This window comes from Pecten maximus, chromosome 6, assembly GCF_902652985.1.
Source record: "Pecten maximus chromosome 6, xPecMax1.1, whole genome shotgun sequence".
In the NCBI taxonomy this organism is placed as follows: domain Eukaryota; kingdom Metazoa; phylum Mollusca; class Bivalvia; order Pectinida; family Pectinidae; genus Pecten; species Pecten maximus.
Window position 1 is genome coordinate 10,684,156 of NC_047020.1, and position 20,088 is coordinate 10,704,243.

The 20,088-nt window shown below is 37.8% G+C and overlaps 1 protein-coding gene across 2 annotated transcripts in view; it reads left to right on the top strand.

The window, feature by feature from the left end:
• Positions 1-3,175: 3,175 nt before the first annotated feature.
• Positions 3,176-20,088, top strand: part of LOC117328936 (heat shock protein 75 kDa, mitochondrial-like) — a 41,900-nt gene continuing 24,987 nt past the window's right edge. Inside the window, exons 1-16 of one of the 2 annotated variants that reach the window (XM_033886567.1) lie at positions 3,176-3,287; positions 8,634-8,825; positions 9,955-10,037; positions 10,525-10,674; positions 11,022-11,093; positions 11,610-11,773; positions 12,812-12,921; positions 13,627-13,700; positions 14,248-14,410; positions 14,663-14,776; positions 15,118-15,187; positions 15,298-15,445; positions 15,774-15,901; positions 16,112-16,288; positions 16,965-16,978; positions 19,475-19,560. In XM_033886567.1, the coding sequence (XP_033742458.1) occupies positions 3,179-3,287; positions 8,634-8,825; positions 9,955-10,037; positions 10,525-10,674; positions 11,022-11,093; positions 11,610-11,773; positions 12,812-12,921; positions 13,627-13,700; positions 14,248-14,410; positions 14,663-14,776; positions 15,118-15,187; positions 15,298-15,445; positions 15,774-15,901; positions 16,112-16,288; positions 16,965-16,978; positions 19,475-19,560 (1,854 nt within the window). In that variant the 5' untranslated portion in view covers positions 3,176-3,178. Of the gene's footprint in view, positions 3,288-8,633; positions 8,826-9,954; positions 10,038-10,524; positions 10,675-11,021; positions 11,094-11,609; positions 11,774-12,811; positions 12,922-13,626; positions 13,701-14,247; positions 14,411-14,662; positions 14,777-15,117; positions 15,188-15,297; positions 15,446-15,773; positions 15,902-16,111; positions 16,303-16,964; positions 16,979-19,474; positions 19,561-20,088 lie in introns of both variants that reach the window. The other variant, XM_033886566.1, reaches the window with a different exon arrangement.

Consider the following 20,088-nt stretch of genomic DNA (forward strand, 5'->3'; position numbering starts at 1 on the left):
ACATTACACCTTGGTACTCGTCCTACACTTTACACCTTGGTACTCGTCATACACATTACACCGTGGTACTCGTCCTACACATTACACCCTTGGTACTCGTCATACACTTTACACCTTGGTACTCGTCATACACATTACACCTTGGTACTCGTCATACACTTTACACCTTGGTACTCGTCATACACATTACACCTTGGTACTCGTCATACACATTACACCTTGGTACTCGTCATACACTTTACACCTTGGTACTCGTCATACACTTTACACCATGGTACTCGTCATACACATTACACCGTGGTACTCGTCATACACTTTACACCTTGGTACTCGTCATACACTTTACACCTTGGTACTCGTCATACACACAACACCTTGGTACTCGTCATACACATTACACCTTGGTACTCGTCATACACATTACACCGCGGTACTCGTCATACACATTACACCGTGAGTATGGCGTGTATGCCACCAAAATACCATTACGTGGGAACGCAAACATATCATCGCGTCCGTTTCCTCGTGCATTCGGGTGGCACGGTGATAACACGTTCGCCTTTCACCTAGAGAACCGGCGTTCGATTCCCCGGTCGCGATCGGACAATAAACAAATTAATATCTGGATGACCCTACCCAATCACGCAGGTTTTCTCCAGGTACAATGTATTCGGTTTCCGCCCACACCAAGACCCCTAACGCGGTTCTATCCAGGGAGCCATCAAGCATGATTGATTTAAGTTATGATATATACTTAGACCTTGTTTGGTTTAAACAGTATTTTATTTTGTAAACAGCAAAGTTGTACACATTACATGAATGTAAGGATTCGAAAACAAGCCTAAAGCTTATATTAATTCGTCTCCTTATAAAAGAAATAGCAAAATATATACAGGCGACGGTAAGTCAAAAGAGCATGGATATGGTAAGTTTAATACAAAGTTTAAACCAGAAAAATTAGGTAATAATGAAAATCATAAATCAAAATCTTAATCCAGACCTTGTTTTTAAACAGTTAAATGAATAAAGTTTACGTAGTTGATACCTCATCCCTAAGAAATGCTAATTATTGAGAATAACTGACAATTATTTGGCTTTATCAACTGATAATTGATAGTGACTTCGTTAAAATATTCATAACAGCAGTATGTTTTTATGCTTTGAAACGATGAAATATTCTCATGTTGTCGCACAATTCTTTTTTTTTTTTTTTTTTTTTTTAGTTTTTGAAGATTTTTCAACAGTACATAATACATTTACAATTCAATTTATCCATACATCATACATACAATCCTTCCATTCTTCATAATTAGTTAAAATTCAAACAGTATATTGAAGATGATTTTAAAAAATTGTGTGTACTGTATTTATGAAAAAAAGAACGAGGGTAGACGAAAATAAAGAAAAGAAAAAAGAAAGTCAGTGTGGAGAAAGAATTGTTGAATAAGTGGGAGAAGGTTACATGCGGATTTGGCAATGGGCTTGATGTATTAAATATGAAATCATCATATTGCCAGGGACTTTGATCAGATAAGTCAACTATAGAATACCAAAGGGCAATAACTCTTACTGAAAAGCACCACTAAGTTATAATAATTTTATTACATTTTTACCAGTGAAAATCGAAAATTATTCATTCAATATAAGTATTTACCATGATAAGATACCATGCTATGTGGGGGAACCAGCTACACTAGTATCTCATAGAGTTCCGAAAAAAAATAGAATAAAACCTCTAAACATATTTACAATTTATCTAGAGACCAGTAGCCTTTCCCATTTTTCCCAGTCCTTATTAAAAATGTTAAGATGAGTTTCCCCTTTACTGGTTGTAATATATCTAAGAGTGTGGTATGTTTCTTTAATGTAATTTTTCAAAGCTGATAAAGACAGACTCTTTTCCTGGCATCTTGTGCTATATAAATATTGCTTGATAATTAATATTATTAAATTATCAACATTGTTTTTACCTTCATAAAATCCAAAGATAAATGACTCTTTGTTGAAATTAACGGAATGAATAATAAATCTAGCAAAAATTCAAAATGTGTCAAAAATAGCTGTACTTTTTTCACATTCCCATAATGCATGAACTATTGTTTCATTCTCGGTATTACAATGGTAACAAATGGACTATCAGCTAGGCCTATTTTATAGAGATATGAGTTTGTAGTAAAATATATTGATTTATTCTAAACTGAAGCCACTGTAATTTTGTGTTTTTAGAAATTTTGAAAGGTGTTGTCGCACAATTCTTTCCGGAGATATTTTAAACCATTATTTGTCTATGGCAAGCCATTTGGATTTTACCTATTTAACTAAGATATCTGCATTCAAATAGAGATGTCTCTATTTAAAATGCAGATATATCTATGAAAATACAGATATTTCTATTCATTTATTAATTAGAGATATTTGTATCGTAGATATATCTCTAATTTGAATAAAGATTAAATTTAAATACGTATATATCTAATTTAATTGAGGAAATGTCTCATATAAATTCGGGTATCTGTAGGGTTTTGTCAATCAATACCGATATCTCTAATTCAAATAGAGATATCTGAATTAAATGGGTAAAGACCCAAATGGCTTGCCATGATAGCCATTAGAAATAGATATCTCTCTATTCAAAATACAGATATCTCTATTTATTTATTTATTTATTTATTTATTATTTATTTATCTATTGGAGATGTCTAGATTCTAAGTTGTGATATATATATATCTGATTGAAAAATATGTCTTTAATTTAGATACAGATATCTGTATTCAATAGCAAACAGAGAGCTCTATTCAAGATATATATATATATATATATATTATACATATTTCTGTATTTAAAATACACATATCTCCATCTTAAATACAGATATCTAATTCAGATACAGATATCTGTATTATGTCAAAGAATAGAGTTATCTTAATTATATTAGTAAAATCCCAAACGGCATGCCATATAATTCCCTATTTATTTTTATCATTTTTAATCTTACTTCTTTATTTTATTCAAATATGTCTGGCAATATTCGGAACTTCATAAAATGTTTGAAGTAGTTCTGTTATATGAAAATTTAATTGGTTAATTTTGACAAAATGCAATAAATTGGAGCAAACCTTTCACTCATCTGAGTGTTCTAGGGGAAATAACTCTTTCTTTTTCAAAATGGCGGCCTCCATGCGAACATGTGTGTTCAACGACTTGCGATTTTTACGCAATTCGATTCTCCGTAACCCTGTACAATCATATTCTCTGTCACGTTGCATTCATTTGCCACGGAAAGCAGGTAAATATTATAATTTAACAGGAAGAGACTCAGTTAGTCCGTCATTCTGTAAATGGTTGTCTTGCGTCAGATGACATTGACATCAATGACGTTCATGTTGATATTTGCAATGATAGATATTTAATGCTATTTAATATTATGGATTGATTTAAATTCAGAACTATTTACTATACGATCGATATTGTTACATGAACTGTTTTGTCTGTGCATTAATATTGAGTGTTCTGGATTTTGGAGTAAGCTAGCTGTATTGCGGTGACCATGATCAGCTGACGAAGGACAGCCATCGTTTACACTCCTAAAATTCGTCATATTTCAATTTTTCTGAATACGCCAAGAACTGATTGAGTAATTTTTGTTAGTTTCCTGCTGATCACATAACATATGATCTGTCTCTCTCTTTGCAAGCTATACAAGGGACTAGGTTATATAATTTAGTGTCTACAGTCATTATATATTTAGACGAGACATACTTTTTTGAATATTTACATAAATATAAACTTCTGTATCTGTATCTGTATGAATACGTTGTAGTGCCCTATATAGGTTTTTATACAACGGTAGAGAGAGAGCGCCTTGGGTTTTATTGGTGCTGGTTCCGGAGGGCGGTTTTGAATTCCTCCACGGATTTCGCATGCACGACTTTGTCTGGTAGGTGGTTCCAGTGTATTGTAGTGTCTACGAAGAAGGAGAACTGGTACTGTGGTGTCTTACTCGGTGGAATGACCAGTCCTCTTGAGTTGTTACAGACTCTTTTTTCTACAACGTTTTTTGTGATATGGTCTTTGAACTGCCTCGGTTTTATCTGGCGAGTGGGTCTTGTCTGTTTTGTGTATTCGGCTGGTGGCAACGACGGCACCAACCCCTCAACCACCTTGTACATTAATATTAATCTCAAGCTTAGTCTTCTGTCTTCTAGGTTTTCCAGTTCTAGTTGTTGTTTCATTGATGCAATGAATCCTGGTTCTCTATTTTTGTAGTCTTTTTTGATGAAGCGGACTGCTCTGTTCTGTATCCGCTCCAGTTTGTCGATATCCCCTTGTAAGTATGGGTTCCAGATTGTAGCTCCATACTCCATGATTGATCTTACTAGGGATATGTATGCTGTTTTACGACAATTTTCGGGTACGTTTCTTAGGTTTCTCCTTACGAAGCCTAGGGTGGTATTGGCTTTACTGTAGGTCTTGTTTATATGGATGTTCCATTTCAGATCGTTTGAAAATTGTAAGCCTAAATATGGGTTGTCCCGGACTTCTTGTAGTATATGTTGGTTTAATTCATAGTACCGTGATGTTTTCTGGTTGATTGACATGATATAGCATTTCTTCGCATTAAATCTCATACCCCAGTCTATTGCCCATTTTTCCAGGTTGTTTAGATCTGTCTGTAATTGATGGTGGTCCTTATCTGCGTTTATATTGCGATATAGCAGGCAGTCATCTGCAAATAGGCGTACGGACGAGTTGACACAATCCGGGAGGTCATTTATATGGCATAGGAACATTATTGGTCCGAGTACAGTACCCTGTGGCACTCCAGAATCCACTGATGTTTCCTCTGATTTCTCACCTTCAACTATTGTTCTCATCTTCCTGGTGGTGAGGAAGTTTGTTAACCATGAGTGTAGGCTTCCTTTTATTCCATATTGATCTAGTTTATGGAGTAGTTTGTCGTGTGGGACTGTGTCGAACGCTTTGGAGAAGTCTAGGATGGCAACATCGACTTGGTGTCCTTTGTCGTACTCTCGTAGGAAATCATTTGCCGTTGTTATGAGTTGTGTTTCACATGAGTAGCCTGATCTAAATCCGTGGTTTAAGTTGGTGAGTATGTTGTTGTTTTCCAGGTGCTTCATCATGTGTCGGCATATTATGTGTTCGAGGATCTTACATGTGACCGATGTTAGTGACACAGGACGATAGTTCTCTGGTAGGTGTTTGTCTCCTTTTTTGAAAATGCTTGATATATTTGCATCTCTCCAGTCTTTGGGGAGGTTCCCTGTGTCTAATGATTGTTGCATAATCTTTGTTAGTATAGGTGCTAGGTGTTCTGCGCATTCTTTTAGGATCCTGTTTGGGATGTTGTCTGGACCGGAAGATTTTGTGACATTAACCTTTTGTAGTAGCTTTTTGAGTCCTTCTTGAGATATTTTGATTGGTTTGATAGTTTCCTTTGATTTTAGTCTTGTTGATGGAAGTCCACTATCTGTTGGTTTTGTGAATACTGACTTAAATTGATTTAATAATATCTCTGCTTTGCCTTTACTGTCCGATATTAAATTAGGTCCTTTTTTGAGGGGTGCTATACCACAGGAGTCTTGTCTTTTTGATTTTACATATTTCCAGAACGGTTTTGTATTTTTGTTTTCTAGGCCCTCTATGATGTTGGTGTTTACATATTCGTACTCTGCCTTACGTAGCTGTCTTTTGCATTCTTTCTGGAAAGATCTATAGTTTGACCATTTATTTGTTTTCCATGCCTGTCTGTATAGTCTTTGTTTTTTCTTTAGCATCCTATGTTGTTTGGACTTAATCCATGGTATTGAGTTTTTGGATTTGACTTGCTTGTTTGGTATATTTCTGTCCATGGTGCTAAATAGTGCATGTTTGAAGGTGTCCCAGAGTTGTTGTACTGTATTCCCCTCCTTTTGGTTGTTCTCTATGGTGTTATTTAGGTCTTTTAGGTCCTGGTTGATGTTTTCCCAGTTTGCTTTATTGTATATAAAACATTTCCTACTAACGTTGCTTTGATGGTGTACCTTAGTATCAAAATCTGTGATGATAATATCGTGATCGGAAATTCCTGGTACATTTACTGATGACTTAACTAAGGTAGGGTTGGTCACAAAGATCAGGTCTAACAGGTTTCCTTCTCTAGTTGGTGTTTCATGTATTTGGGTGAGGTTGTTTGTTCCGGTAATATCTGCTAACCTTTGTTGGATTTCTTTATCTTGTCCTGTTGCTGTTAAATTTTCCCAATTGATGTTAGGGCAGTTGAAATCACCCGTAAGTATGATGTTGTTTATGTTCTCTTTATCAATAATTTCTAAAGATTTTCTTAGCTCTTCTAGGTGTTTTAGCTCTCTATGGGGCATGTAGAATGTCCCTACTAGTAGATCCTTGTTGTTTTTCATCTTGATCTTTATCCATTCTAACTCACCATCTGTAATGAATGATGTTTGTTCCACAGATGTGAGAGACTTCTCTACAAGTATGAAGACTCCTCCTCCAAGCGTTCCTCTGTCATTTCTATATGCGATGTAGTTTGATGGAAAAACTTCACTTGATTTTATCGCATCTTTTGTGTGGTTCTTTCCTGGTTTAACTCCTTTTAGCCATGACTCTGTTCCGCACACTATGTCAGGTTTTAAATAGTGTATTGCGGCCTCAAATTCTTCTCTTTTATCTTTGATACTCCGGCAGTTCACTGTCATGATGCGTAGGTTTTTCTTTGTTGGTACTTCATATGGATTGCTACTTAGTCTTGATCTATCACTAGGTAGTGTATTTCTTGATGTTGTTGAGGTGTTCCTTGTTATTGGGCTGCTTGTTCTTAGTGGGCTAAAGGCTGATCTTACTGATTCCATAGTGATGTCTAGTCCCGATAGTGGTTCATAAATGTTGGAAGTTTCACACTCATAGCTCCTGAATGTGAAAGAGCTGACGTTTATACTCTCACATTTACAACAAAGCCATTGGACGTTTGATCTTTCTAGAAGCTCGTAGTCCTGGGTGCATAATTCGATGCAAGATTTATGGTGCCAGATGTCGCAGGCATCGCAGCATACCCCTTGGCAGTTCCAAGACACTGGCCTTTCACACAGGCCGCATGGGTATATGCTGGCGTTTTTGTTAGGACCTGGGTTGAGTTCTATGTCTCCGGCTAATAGTATGGTAAGTATGATTAAGTTGTGTTGTTTATTGGAGGTTGATGGTAGTAATATAGGTCTTCTTCCTGCGCTATGCATTTTGGTGTTTAACGCATTGTGTAATAGTTGCTGATGGTTCCAAGTTTTTGTATGTTCTCTATTGTTGGTGATGATGGTGTGTACCAGTAATAGGAGGGTCAATGCTAACATGATGAAACAGTATAGTGTGGAAAAACCCACGCTGACTGATTCTGTTAGATTGACTTACTCTTTATTACTGTTTTCCCAACAGTCTCTCTTCGATTGTTCTGCTATTTTCTTTAGCCACGTCTTTGCTAGAAGCGTGTCTGGATGTATTCCGTCTTTGTATAGATGGTAGTTATATTGTTTCTTGGTTTTTAGTTTCCTTTTGTTCCCGCATTTGTATTTTGTGTTTGTGCTCAAATCAGATGAGAATTCTGGGGAGTGTGTACCTAAGTTGTTATTTATTTCTCGAACTTTGCCATTTAGTTTGTATATCTCTTCTGCGAGCTGTTCGTCTTGTTCGTTAAATGTATTTGGATCTTTGTGTCCTTTCGTTGTATTCCAGGATTTGATCGAATATACTGGAGTTTCTAGGATCGTGATTTTTGACCCCGGGTATTTTTGTATGGTGTTGATGATTTCTTGATATTTTCGCGTTAGCTTGTTGACTTCATCTTCCTGATTTAGTGAGATGTATTGCTTGGATTTGGATGTTAGGTTGCAGGTTCCAAGCCAGACATACAGCCATATGTCACCGTATTGAATTATTTTCTTTGCTATGTTTTTCTTTAACCAGTGTGTACTGTCTTCTATTTTTGCTCCACTTTTGGATAGCCACATAATTTGTTTTTCTACATCGCTACACGTATGTCTTTGTAGCCATTTTCCTTTGCTATCTGTTAGGATTACCGGTTGCCGTGATCTTTTTCCGGTTGGTGGATCTCTTTGTTTATTTATGAATTTTCTTAATTTGTTCTCTGACATCTAGTAATTTTGACTGTTGATGGAGTTTAGTTTGAGTTTGTTGTCGTACTGAGTAGTTATCTCGGTCGTAGGTAAGATAAACAAGATGGCGGCCGTCTCAGATGAAGGTGGTATTTTGGGGTTGGGAACCGACTTACCAGTTGATTACTCTACATAATGGGCATACGATGGATTGTTGAGGTGTAAGATGTTATTATACACTAAAAGGATACTTCGTTGTTTCCTTAGCCCTTAGTAATTGACGATTTTCGTTGCGTATTTCTCTCTTATCTTATCTTATCTTATCTTATCATTTCAGTTGTGACCAAGTTTGAGAAATAAAAACGTTTCCTACCAAATTGTTTACACACAGTGCATATTTATATATAAGTATTTATATAATCTGCAGTTGTGTAACTATACCAATTTTAATAAATATTTCTATTTAAACACATTTAGTGATAACAAAAATTACTGAGATGTTTTCACTTTAGGGAGGCAATGCCAGGTACCTATCTACCAAGTGACACGTCCCAGGATGTGGATGGGAGGACACAGGGGCTTTATGACCAGTGCATCACTGCTCAGCACAGAGCCAGAGACTATCCAAGGGGAGATAATCGAGGAGGAAGCCAGGGAGGAAGAAACATACCACTCCATTATCAAAGACACAGAAAGGTCAACTGGTAGGTACACCATATTCTCCCTACCTGTGTGTATCGGGTAAAGGTCAACTGGTGGGTACACCATATTCTCCCTACCTGTGTGTATCAGGTAAAGGTCAACTGGTGGGTACACCATATTCTCCCTACCTGTGTGTATCAGGTAAAGGTCAACTGGTGGGTACACCATATTCTCCCTACCTGTGTGTATCAGGTGAAGGTCAACTGGTGGGTACACCATATTCTCCCTACCTGTGTGTATCAGGTAACGGTCAACTGGTGGGTACACCATATTCTCCCTACCTGTGTGTATCAGGTAACGGTCAACTGGTGGGTACACCATATTCTCCCTACCTGTGGTTATCAGGTAAAGGTCAACTGGTGGGTACACCATATTCTCCCTACCTGTGTGTATCAGGTAAAGGTCAACTGGTGGGTACACCATATTCTCCCTACCAGTGTGTATCAGGTAAAGGTCAACTGGTGGGTACACCATATTCTCCCTACCTGTGTGTATCAGGTAACGGTCAACTGGTGGGTACACCATATTCTCCCTACCTGTGTGTATCAGGTAAAGGTCAACTGGTGGGTACACCATATTCTCCCTACCTGTGTGTATCAGGTGAAGGTCAACTGGTGGGTACACCATATTCTCCCTACCTGTGTGTATCAGGTAACGGTCAACTGGTGGGTACACCATATTCTCCCTACCTGTGTGTATCAGGTAACGGTCAACTGGTGGGTACACCATATTCTCCCTACCTGTGGTTATCAGGTAAAGGTCAACTGGTGGGTACACCATATTCTCCCTACCTGTGTGTATCTGGTAAAGGTACCATTATCTTGCCCTAGTATTCAGTTGACAGGGCATGCGCATGCTTGACTCAGTTGTTTGAGTCTTCGTTAATCTTGTCAAAGACCGGGATTGTTTCAATTCCTGTTCTATATATGCATTGATGTAATGAGCAACCCTTTCTCTGCCAATCTTATTAAATTACTAAAATCAATTTAAAAAAAAACAACCAATTATTTTTTCCTTCATTGTCTTTCCAAAATTTCAACACATTAGTCAGTCAGTTTGACAGAATCTGTAATATTTTTCTTATTAATTAGGCATTGCTATCATCACCTCACTAAAATCTATCTTATACAGGTCCAGGAGATAAACTGGAGTTCCAGGCAGAGACACGGAAGCTTCTTGACATTGTGGCACGGTCTCTGTATTCAGAGAGAGAGGTGTGTACATTAGAGATCATCGTGTTGTTTAGTTAATTTACCATTCCACCAAATAGTGGGTTTCTTCTTGTACAACAATAACAAAAGCGAACATTTACAATTCCTGCTTCATTTTATTTGAAATCAACATGGATGACATTCATGAAATGCCCAGAAGATTGTTGACGTATAATTTGCGAATTCCCCTCAGATAATGGTAATACATTGTACATGTATTTTTCCTACAAGTGAAAAACACTACTATACTATATATATAGTAATCAATGATTTACCACTTGACTTGTTTTTTTACCCACGAAATGATAAAAAATGATAACTTGATTTAAAATTGTCAGTTATCCTTGTTGATGTCTAATTAATTATAAACATCCAATTAGAAGTAACAAAGCTCTGTTGGTAGTGTCTGGTTAAATTATGTTTTTGTTGTGCTAATTGAAATGTAATTTAAGCTGTAATACACCTGATGAGATATAATTTCTGACTTTAGGTGTTTATCCGGGAGCTGATCTCCAACTCCAGTGATGCCTTGGAGAAGATGCGGTACATGGAGATGAGTGGGAGCACGGAGGGAGACCCTACTATTCCCCTGGAGATACACCTCGCTGCTGATGATGCCAAGAAAACATTCACCATACAGGTATAATGCAGTTCCTTTTTTTCTATTTAGAGTTTCAGTTAAAATATCAAAATAAAAATCCTAGAAATTCTTCTAATGTTTCATCTGTGTCTACAAAATGTCCTAATACTTAACCATTAACTTCAAGTCAAGAAATTGACTCCAAGATTAGACATTAATGTTGGAATGTAAGATCTGAACCAACTACAATATATCTGTATTATAAACTCAAACTCATGTCACACCAGAAGAAAACAAAAAGGAGAATGGTGTGATAAGTAAATCAATCTTAAAACTAAAAACCAGAAGGTGAGATGAATGAGACCAGGTTGTACTGGTTACACTAACATTTGTGTTTTGTAATACAGGACACTGGGGTAGGAATGACGAAGGAAGAGATGATTGGTAACCTTGGTACGATAGCCCGGTCTGGCTCTAAGGTAAGATGGCAGTTCTACCTGAGATCATGTTCTTTACTCAGAATGTGATAGGTGTACATGTTAAACATGTTGTTGATTTAGTTTTACACCTCTTTGATTTCGAAATATATATACATTGTATATATATTTTTTGAGAGCCCGTTTCAGGCTTATCTAATCTGTATACATGTATCTCTGAAATAACTTAAGGTACAGACACATTGACTGAGCACTGTAAATACTGGAAACATTTGTTCTCACTTCAGGATAGTGCTGTAATTGATAAAATATTTTGTCTTTTAAGAACCCATAATTCCATTTTTCCATGTTTTCATCAACATGTCTGGTACTTGTGTCAACCATATTATTAGAAACAAAAAATATTTTCTCATGGTTTTACTTCTCATCGGTCAGATATTTAGACAAATTTTGACGTGAGGTTTATAATCGAGTGACTTTTATCCCATTTGTTGATATAAACTTATGAATCATAAATATATAATTTACAAATGACTACTTTACTAATCTTATGACCAGGCATTTTTGGAGTCTGTGAGTGAGAGTAAGTCGGACGTCAACAGTAACATCATTGGTCAGTTTGGTGTGGGCTTTTATTCCTCCTTCATGGTGGCTGACAAGGTCGAGGTGTTCTCAAAATCACACCAGCCTGATGCCGTGGGATACAAATGGACATCTGATGGGTAAGTAACCCTTGTAATAATCTTATACTTTACACCAGTGTTAAAATTTACTTATTTTAAATAACATCATATGAGATCAGTGTAATTTAACAATTTATTGTTGAAGAAGTTAAAAATATAATATGTTAAACTTTCCCTCATGCATAGCAATGCTGAAATTCAACAAGAAATGATTGTATGAAGATGCTTATGATAGAAGTAATTTAACATTTCATTTGTTTAGGACGGATGTTTACTAATAACAGGAGTTTTAACAGGTCATATATTTATTTAGGACAGAGTTGTTTATAACAAACAGAGTTTAACCTTACAGGTATATATTTAGGACGGGGATGTATATAACAAACAGAGTTTAACCTTACATGTATTTATTTAGGACGGGGATGTATATAACAAACAGAGTTTAACCTTACATGTATTTATTTAGGACGGGGATGTATATAACAAACAGAGTTTAACCTTACATGTATTTATTTAGGACGAGGATGTATATAACAAACAGAGTTTAACCTTATATGTATTTATTTAGGACGGGGATGTATATAGCAAACAGAGTTTAACCTTACATGTATATATTATATTTAGGACGGGGATGTATATAACAAACAGAGTTTAACCTTACATGTATATATTTAGGACGGGGATGTATATAACAAACAGAGTTTAACCTTACATGTATTTATTTAGGACGGGGATGTATATAACAAACAGAGTTTAACCTTACATGTATATATTTAGGACGGGGATGTATATAACAAACAGAGTTTAACCTTACATGTATTTATTTAGGACGGGGATGTATATAACAAACAGAGTTTAACCTTACATGTATTTAGGACGGGCATGTATATAACAAACAGAGTTTAACCTTACATGTATTTATTTAGGACGGGGATGTATATAACAAACAGAGTTTAACCTTACATGTATTTATTTAGGACGAGGATGTATATAACAAACAGAGTTTAACCTTACATATATATATATTTAGGACAGAGATGTATATAACAAACAGAGTTTAACCTTACATGTATTTAGGACGGGGATGTTTGAGATAGCTGAGGCTGAGGGAGTACAGAGGGGTACTAAGATTGTTCTCCACCTGAAGGGAGACTGTTATAACTATGCAAACGAGGAAATGATTAAAGGTGAGTCACTCTTCTCTAACAAGGTCACCAATGAGTGAGTCACTCTTCTCTAACAAGGTCACCAATGAGTGAGTCACTCTTCTCTAACAAGGTCACCAGTGAGTGAGTCACTTTTCATTAGCAAGGTCACCAATGAGCTAGTCACTCGTCTCTAACAAGGTCACCAGTGAGCAAGTCACTCTTCTTTAATAAGTTCACCAGTGAGTGAGTCTTTCTTCTCCAACAAGGTTACCAGTGAGCGAGTCACTCTTATCTAGCAAGGTCACCAGTGTGCGAGTCACTTTTCTCTAACAAGGTTACCAATGAGCGAGTCACACTTCTCTAACAAGGTCACCAGTGAGCGAGTCTTTCTTCTCTAACAAGGTCACCAATGAGTAAGTCACACTTCTCTAACAAGGTCACCAGTGAGCGAGTCTTTCATCTCTAACAAGGTCACCAGTGAGCGAGTCACTCTTCTCTAGCAAGGTCACCAGTGTGCATGTCGCTCTTCTCTAACAAGGTCACCAGGCGAGCAAGTCATTTTCTCTAACAAGTTCACCAATGAGTGAGCGACTTTTCCCTAGAAAGGACACCAGTGAATGACTTATTATGATGTGGTTTATTGTGATATAGTTTGTAATACCATAGTCACAATAATGAAGTATGTGATAGCATATTTGATATATGTTTGTAGATACAAGTTTCTGATTCTGTGTTTATTTACAGAGGTGGTGAAGAGATACAGTAACTTCGTGGGTGTCCCAATATTCCTGAATGGAAAGCGAGCAAACGTTGTTCAGGTATTATAATCTAAACATTTCTTTGTTACATTGTGCATGTAGATATGTATATAAATATGTATGTAAAATGAAAGTAGTTCACTCAATTAAGAGTTAACACAGTAATATAACATGTATGTTACGAATATATAGAAATACATGCACTTTGGTTATGTATAAATTTAATATTGGTAAAACTTTTGCTTATACATAGTTAAATTGTATATACATGTTGATACTGTATACATATGTTGTTTGGGTTATGAGCCATATTCTGTTCATATCTGTTTACATGCCGGTGGCCGAGTGGTTAAGGTCTCCCGACACTTTATCACTAGCCCTCCACCTCTGGGTTGCGAGTTCGAAACCTACGTGGGGCAGTTTCCAGGTACTGACTGTAGGCCGGTGGTTTTTCTGTGGGTACTCCGGCTTTCTTCCACCTCGAAAACCTGGCACGTCCTTAAATGACCCTGGCTGTTAATAGGACGTTAAACAAAATAAACTAAACTGTTTACATGCTCTGCATAGGTGCATATCTACATACTTCTATATTTATATACATGTTTAGGCACTCTGGTTATTGGATCAGAAAGATATAACGGCCGATATGCACGAGGAGTTTTACAGATATATCGGTAACGTGTATGACAAGCCTCGATATCATCTCCACTACAAGACTGATGCGCCACTCAACATCCGAGCCCTTTTCTATGTCCCTGAGTATAAACCAAGTAAGACAGAAATTCATCACTGTACAAATTATCTTTATTATTGAAAATTCAAAAAATAGTTTTACACAAAATTATTGCTGTGTACCATATTTAGTAGATTTATTCATTTTGTGCGAAGAGTAGAACCATCACCGCTGTTATTGCTTGGTGGATTTAAGGTTTCTTTACCCTTATTCTGGATGTGATATTTGTGATTATTATGACATTGATATGTAAAGAGTCATTAATATAATATATTGATCTCCTTTTCAGCATTATTTGACATGAGTCGTGAGACCGATGTTTGTGTGACACTTTATAGCAGAAAAGTTATGATCATGTCTCGAGCTTCCCATATACTGCCACGTTGGCTCCGATTCCTCAAAGGTAGGCTTTACAAATTTGCATATGGCACCGTCTTTTTATTCTGTAAGTTTCCGAACAGCTAGATATGAAGGCAAAAGTAGTCATTGAATGTAGAGCTGTTATCAAAGAAGCTTGTGTAATAAAAGAAAAAAATGCAATTTATTCCTCTTAACACGGTGCAGACGATTTAGGTTTGATCATGTAACTATTTAGCTGGAATTTATTTCCAGTAATACAGGGATACATCTGATGTAGTAGCCAGAATTTGATGTTAGTAGTTATACTCTACAGTTTGAGGGTGCGTGTAATGAATCCCGTTTTCTTTCCACCATTTGATTGGCCAATAATAATGACTCTTTCAGGTGTGGTGGACAGTGAGGATATACCGCTCAACCTAAGTCGGGAGCTACTACAGGACAGTTCGCTCATCAGGTACGATCCTCCTCGACTATTGATTTCTGAAACTCTTCTACATAAAACTCATGTCATTAATAATGTTACTTACATTCTGAGTATTTCATTTTGTTCTTTACTCCTTTCAGGAAATTAAGGCAAGTCCTTACAAGTCGCATTCTCAAATTTTTCCAAGACTGTGCAAAGAAGGACCAGGCCAGCTACGCGGCATTCTACGATGACTATGGCCTGTTTTTCCGGGAAGGAATCGTCACTGAGCATGATCAGGAGACAAGAGTAAGTCAATGATAGACATCCTGGTAGGATACATATATACTAGCGGGATATGATGGTGTCAGTCTTCTTTTTACTTTTATGACTCGGGTATGTCAGTGGTTTTTCTCCAGGTACTCCGGCTTTCCCTCCACCTCCAAAGTCAGGCATGTCCTCAAGTAACCCTTGCTGTTAATAGGACGTTAAACAAAAATAAACCAAAGTAAACCAAACATCATTGAAAGCAATTCCTTTTAGAGTGTCCTTTCTCAATGCTCTATCCTGAATAACAGTGTTATCATATTTATCACACTTCAAATAATTATTCTTGTTAATTCTGCAATGTTGATAGGAAGAAATTGCAAAGCTGTTGAGATTTGAGTCATCAAAATCAGCCAAGGGTGAACGTATCAGTATGAACGAATATGCGTCTCGGATGAACGCAGGAGCTCGGGAGATCTATTTCTTGTCTGCTCCAAAGTAAGTCTCCAACTGTTCTTGTTTAATGAAAATCTATAGATAAATTGAATTCTGTATGCTCTTTATCAGCAATGAGAGAAAACCTTAATTGTTTGAATTATCGAATTCAAGATTAATTTCTTTGATGTTTTGAGTGATGTCTGAAGTGTTTAATTAGTAGAAGGTAAATATTTTTGGTAGATCTCTATTCCCTATTCTGCTTCCTTGTAGTCGAGAGTTGGCTGAGCAGTCTCCGTACCTGGAGGCTCTCCAGGCCAGAGATGTGGAGGTACTTTTCCTGTATGAACCTTACGATGAGCTTGTCCTGATGAACCTCGGCCAGTACGACAAGAAGTTCTTCAAGTCCATAGAGAATGAGATGACAAATGACACAGCTGATACAGACTCGGTGGATGAGGGTGGTATGTATTGTAAAGATTGGTAAACCGAGTTCAGACTCGGTGGATGAGGAGGGTACGTATTGTAAGGATTGGTAAACTGAGTTCAGACTCGGTGGATGAGGAGGGTACGTATTGTAAGGAGTAGTAAACTGAGTTCAGACTCGGTGGATGAGGAGGGTACGTATTGTAAGGATTAGTAAACTGAGTACAGACTCGGTGGATGAGGAGGGTACGTATTGTAAGGATTGGTAAACTGAGTACAGACTCGGTGGATGTGGAGGGTACGTATTGTAAGGAGTAGTAAACTGAGTTCAGACTCGGTGGATGAGGAGGGTATGTATTGTAAGGATTGGTAAACTGAGTTCAGACTCGGTGGATGTGGAGGGTATGTATTGTAAGGATTTGTAAACTGAGTACAGACTCGGTGGATGAGGAGGGTACGTATTGTAAGGATTGGTAAACTGAGTTCAGACTCGGTGGATGAGGAGGGTACGTATTGTAAGGATTGGTAAACTGAGTTCAGACTCGGTGGACGAGGAGGGTATGTATTGTAAGGATTGGTAAACTGAGTTCAGACTCGGTGGACGAGGAGGGTATGTATTGTAAGGATTGGTAAACTGAGTACAGACTCGGTGGATGTGGAGGGTACGTATTGTAAGGATTGGTAAACTAAGTTCAGACTTTGTAGATGAGGAGGGTACGTATTGTAAGGATTGGTAAACTGAGTTCAGACTCGGTGGATGAGGGTGTTACGTATTGTAAGGAGTAGTAAACTGAGTACAGACTCGGTGGATGAGGAGGGTATGTATTGTAAGGATTGGTAAACTGAGTTCAGACTCGGTGGATGTGGAGGGTACGTATTGTAAGGAGTAGTAAACTGAGTACAGACGCGGTGGATGAGGAGGGTACGTATTGTAAGGATTGGTAAACTGAGTTCAGACTCGGTGGATGTGGAGGGTACGTATTGTAAGGATTGGTAAACTGAGTTCAGACTCGGTGGATGTGGAGGGTATGTATTGTAAGGATTGGTAAACTGAGTTCAGACTCGGTGGATGTGGAGGGTATGTATTGTAAGGAGTAGTAAACTAAGTACAGACTCGGTGGATGTGGAGGGTATGTATTGTAAGGATTGGTAAACTGAGTTCAGACTCGGTGGATGAGGAGGGTACGTATTGTAAGGATTGGTAAACTGAGTTCAGACTCGGTGGATGAGGAGGGTACGTATTGTAAGGATTGGTAAACTGAGTACAGACTCGGTGGATGTGGAGGGTACGTATTGTAAGGATTGGTAAACTGAGTACAGACTCGGTGGATGTGGAGGGTACGTATTGTAAGGATTGGTAAACTGAGTACAGACTCGGTGGATGAGGTGGGTACGTATTGTAAGGAGTAGTAAACTGAGTACAGACTCGGTGGATGAGGAGGGTATGTATTGTAAGGAGTAGTAAACTGAGTACAGACTCGGTGGATGAGGAGGATATGTATTGTAAGGAGTAGTAAACTGAGTACAGACTCGGTGGATGTGGAGGGTATGTATTGTAAGGAGTAGTAAACTGAGTTCAGACTCGGTGGATGTGGAGGGTATGTATTGTAAGGATTGGTAAACTGAGTTCAGACTCGGTGGATGAGGAGGGTACGTATTGTAAGGATTGGTAAACTGAGTTCAGACTCGGTGGACGAGGAGGGTATGTATTGTAAGGATTTGTAAACTGAGTACAGACTCGGTGGATGTGGAGGGTACGTATTGTAAGGATTGGTAAACTGAGTTCAGACTCGGTGGATGTGGAGGGTATGTATTGTAAGGATTGGTAAACTGAGTTCAGACTCGGTGGATGAGGAGGGTACGTATTGTAAGGAGTAGTAAACTGAGTACAGACTCGGTGGATGAGGAGGGTATGTATTGTAAGGATTGGTAAACTGAGTTCAGACTCGGTGGATGAGGAGGGTACGTATTGTAAGGATTGGTAAACTGAGTTCAGACTCGGTGGATGAGGAGGGTACGTATTGTAAGGAGTAGTAAGCTGAGTTCAGACTCGGTGGATGTGGAGGGTACGTATTGTAAGGAGTAGTAAGCTGAGTTCAGACTCGGTGGATGAGGAGGGTATGTATTGTAAGGAGTAGTAAACTGAGTTCAGACTCGGTGGATGAGGAGGGTACGTATTGTAAGGAGTAGTAAACTGAGTACAGACTCGGTGGATGTGGAGGTACGTATTGTAAGGATTGGTAAACTGAGTTCAGACTCGGTGGATGAGGAGGGTACGTATTGTAAGGATTGGTAAACTGAGTTCAGACTCGGTGGATGAGGAGGGTACGTATTGTAAGGAGTAGTAAACTGAGTACAGACTCGGTGGATGAGGAGGGTACGTATTGTAAGGATTGGTAAACTGAGTTCAGACTCGGTGGATGAGGAGGGTACGTATTGTAAGGAGTATTAAACTGAGTTCAGACTCGGTGGATGAGGAGGGTACGTATTGTAAGGATTGGTAAACTGAGTTCAGACTCGGTGGATGAGGAGGGTACGTATTGTAAGGATTGGTAAACTGAGTTCAGACTCGGTGGATGTGGTGGTACGTATTGTAAGGAGTAGTAAACTGAGTACAGACTCGGTGGATGAGGAGGGTATGTATTGTAAGGATTGGTAAACTGAGTTCAGACTCGGTGGATGAGGAGGGTACGTATTGTAAGGATTGGTAAACTGAGTTCAGACTCGGTGGATGAGGAGGGTACGTATTGTAAGGATTGGTAAACTGAGTTCAGACTCGGTGGATGAGGAGGGTATGTATTGTAAGGAGTAGTAAACTGAGTACAGACTCGGTGGATGTGGAGGGTACGTATTGTAAGGATTGGTAAACTGAGTACAGACTCGGTGGATGAGGAGGGTACGTATTGTAACTGAGTACAGACTCGGTGGACGAGGAGGGTACGTATTGTAAGGATTGGTAAACTGAGTTCTCAAATACACGATATAAATTATACATTACCATTTATCAAAAAAAACTTGAGTGTCCCTTTAGAGGTGTCATCATTGTGATTGCAGTTTTGGGAAGAGTGTTCACTATAAACTTATAAATTTGTGGAGAGCAAATCTAAAAAGACTTCACCCGTATTTATGATTGTAGATTGTTTATGGTAGTTTTGCATATTTAAAACTATTGAAACAATTTTTGACTAAATAAGCATTTGTGGTCTTCAGATGAAAAAAGTTTGCGCCAAGAGGAGGTGGACGATCTTAAGACCTGGTTACAAGGGGTGCTTGGCAACAAGGTCACAAAGGTCAAGGTAAAGATCATACAGCACATGCAGTGTTTAAGATTTTTCGTTAGCATTTAATGACATTTACATACAGAATTTCACTTGAAGCACTCTTCAAACCTCTGTAACAAGCAATCTGTATGTGTTTCGTTTAAAATATCTTCAATTTTACATGGTCTTGTTTCATAGCAATCACTTAGATATTAAAACTGAATAGTGATGTGAATATTAAAACTGAACAGTGACGTAGATATTAAAACTGAACAGTGATGTAGATATTGAAACTGAACAGTGACGTAGATATTGAAACTGAACAGTGACGTACATATTAAAACTGAACAGTGATGTAGATATTAAAACTAAACAGTGATGTAGATATTAAAACTAAACAGTGATGTAGATATTGAAACTGAACAGTGACGTAGATATTAAAACTGAACAGTGATGTAGATATTATAACTGAACAGTGATGTAGATATTGAAACTGAACAGTGACGTAGATATTAAAACTGAACAGTGATGTAGATATTATAACTGAACAGTGATGTAGATATT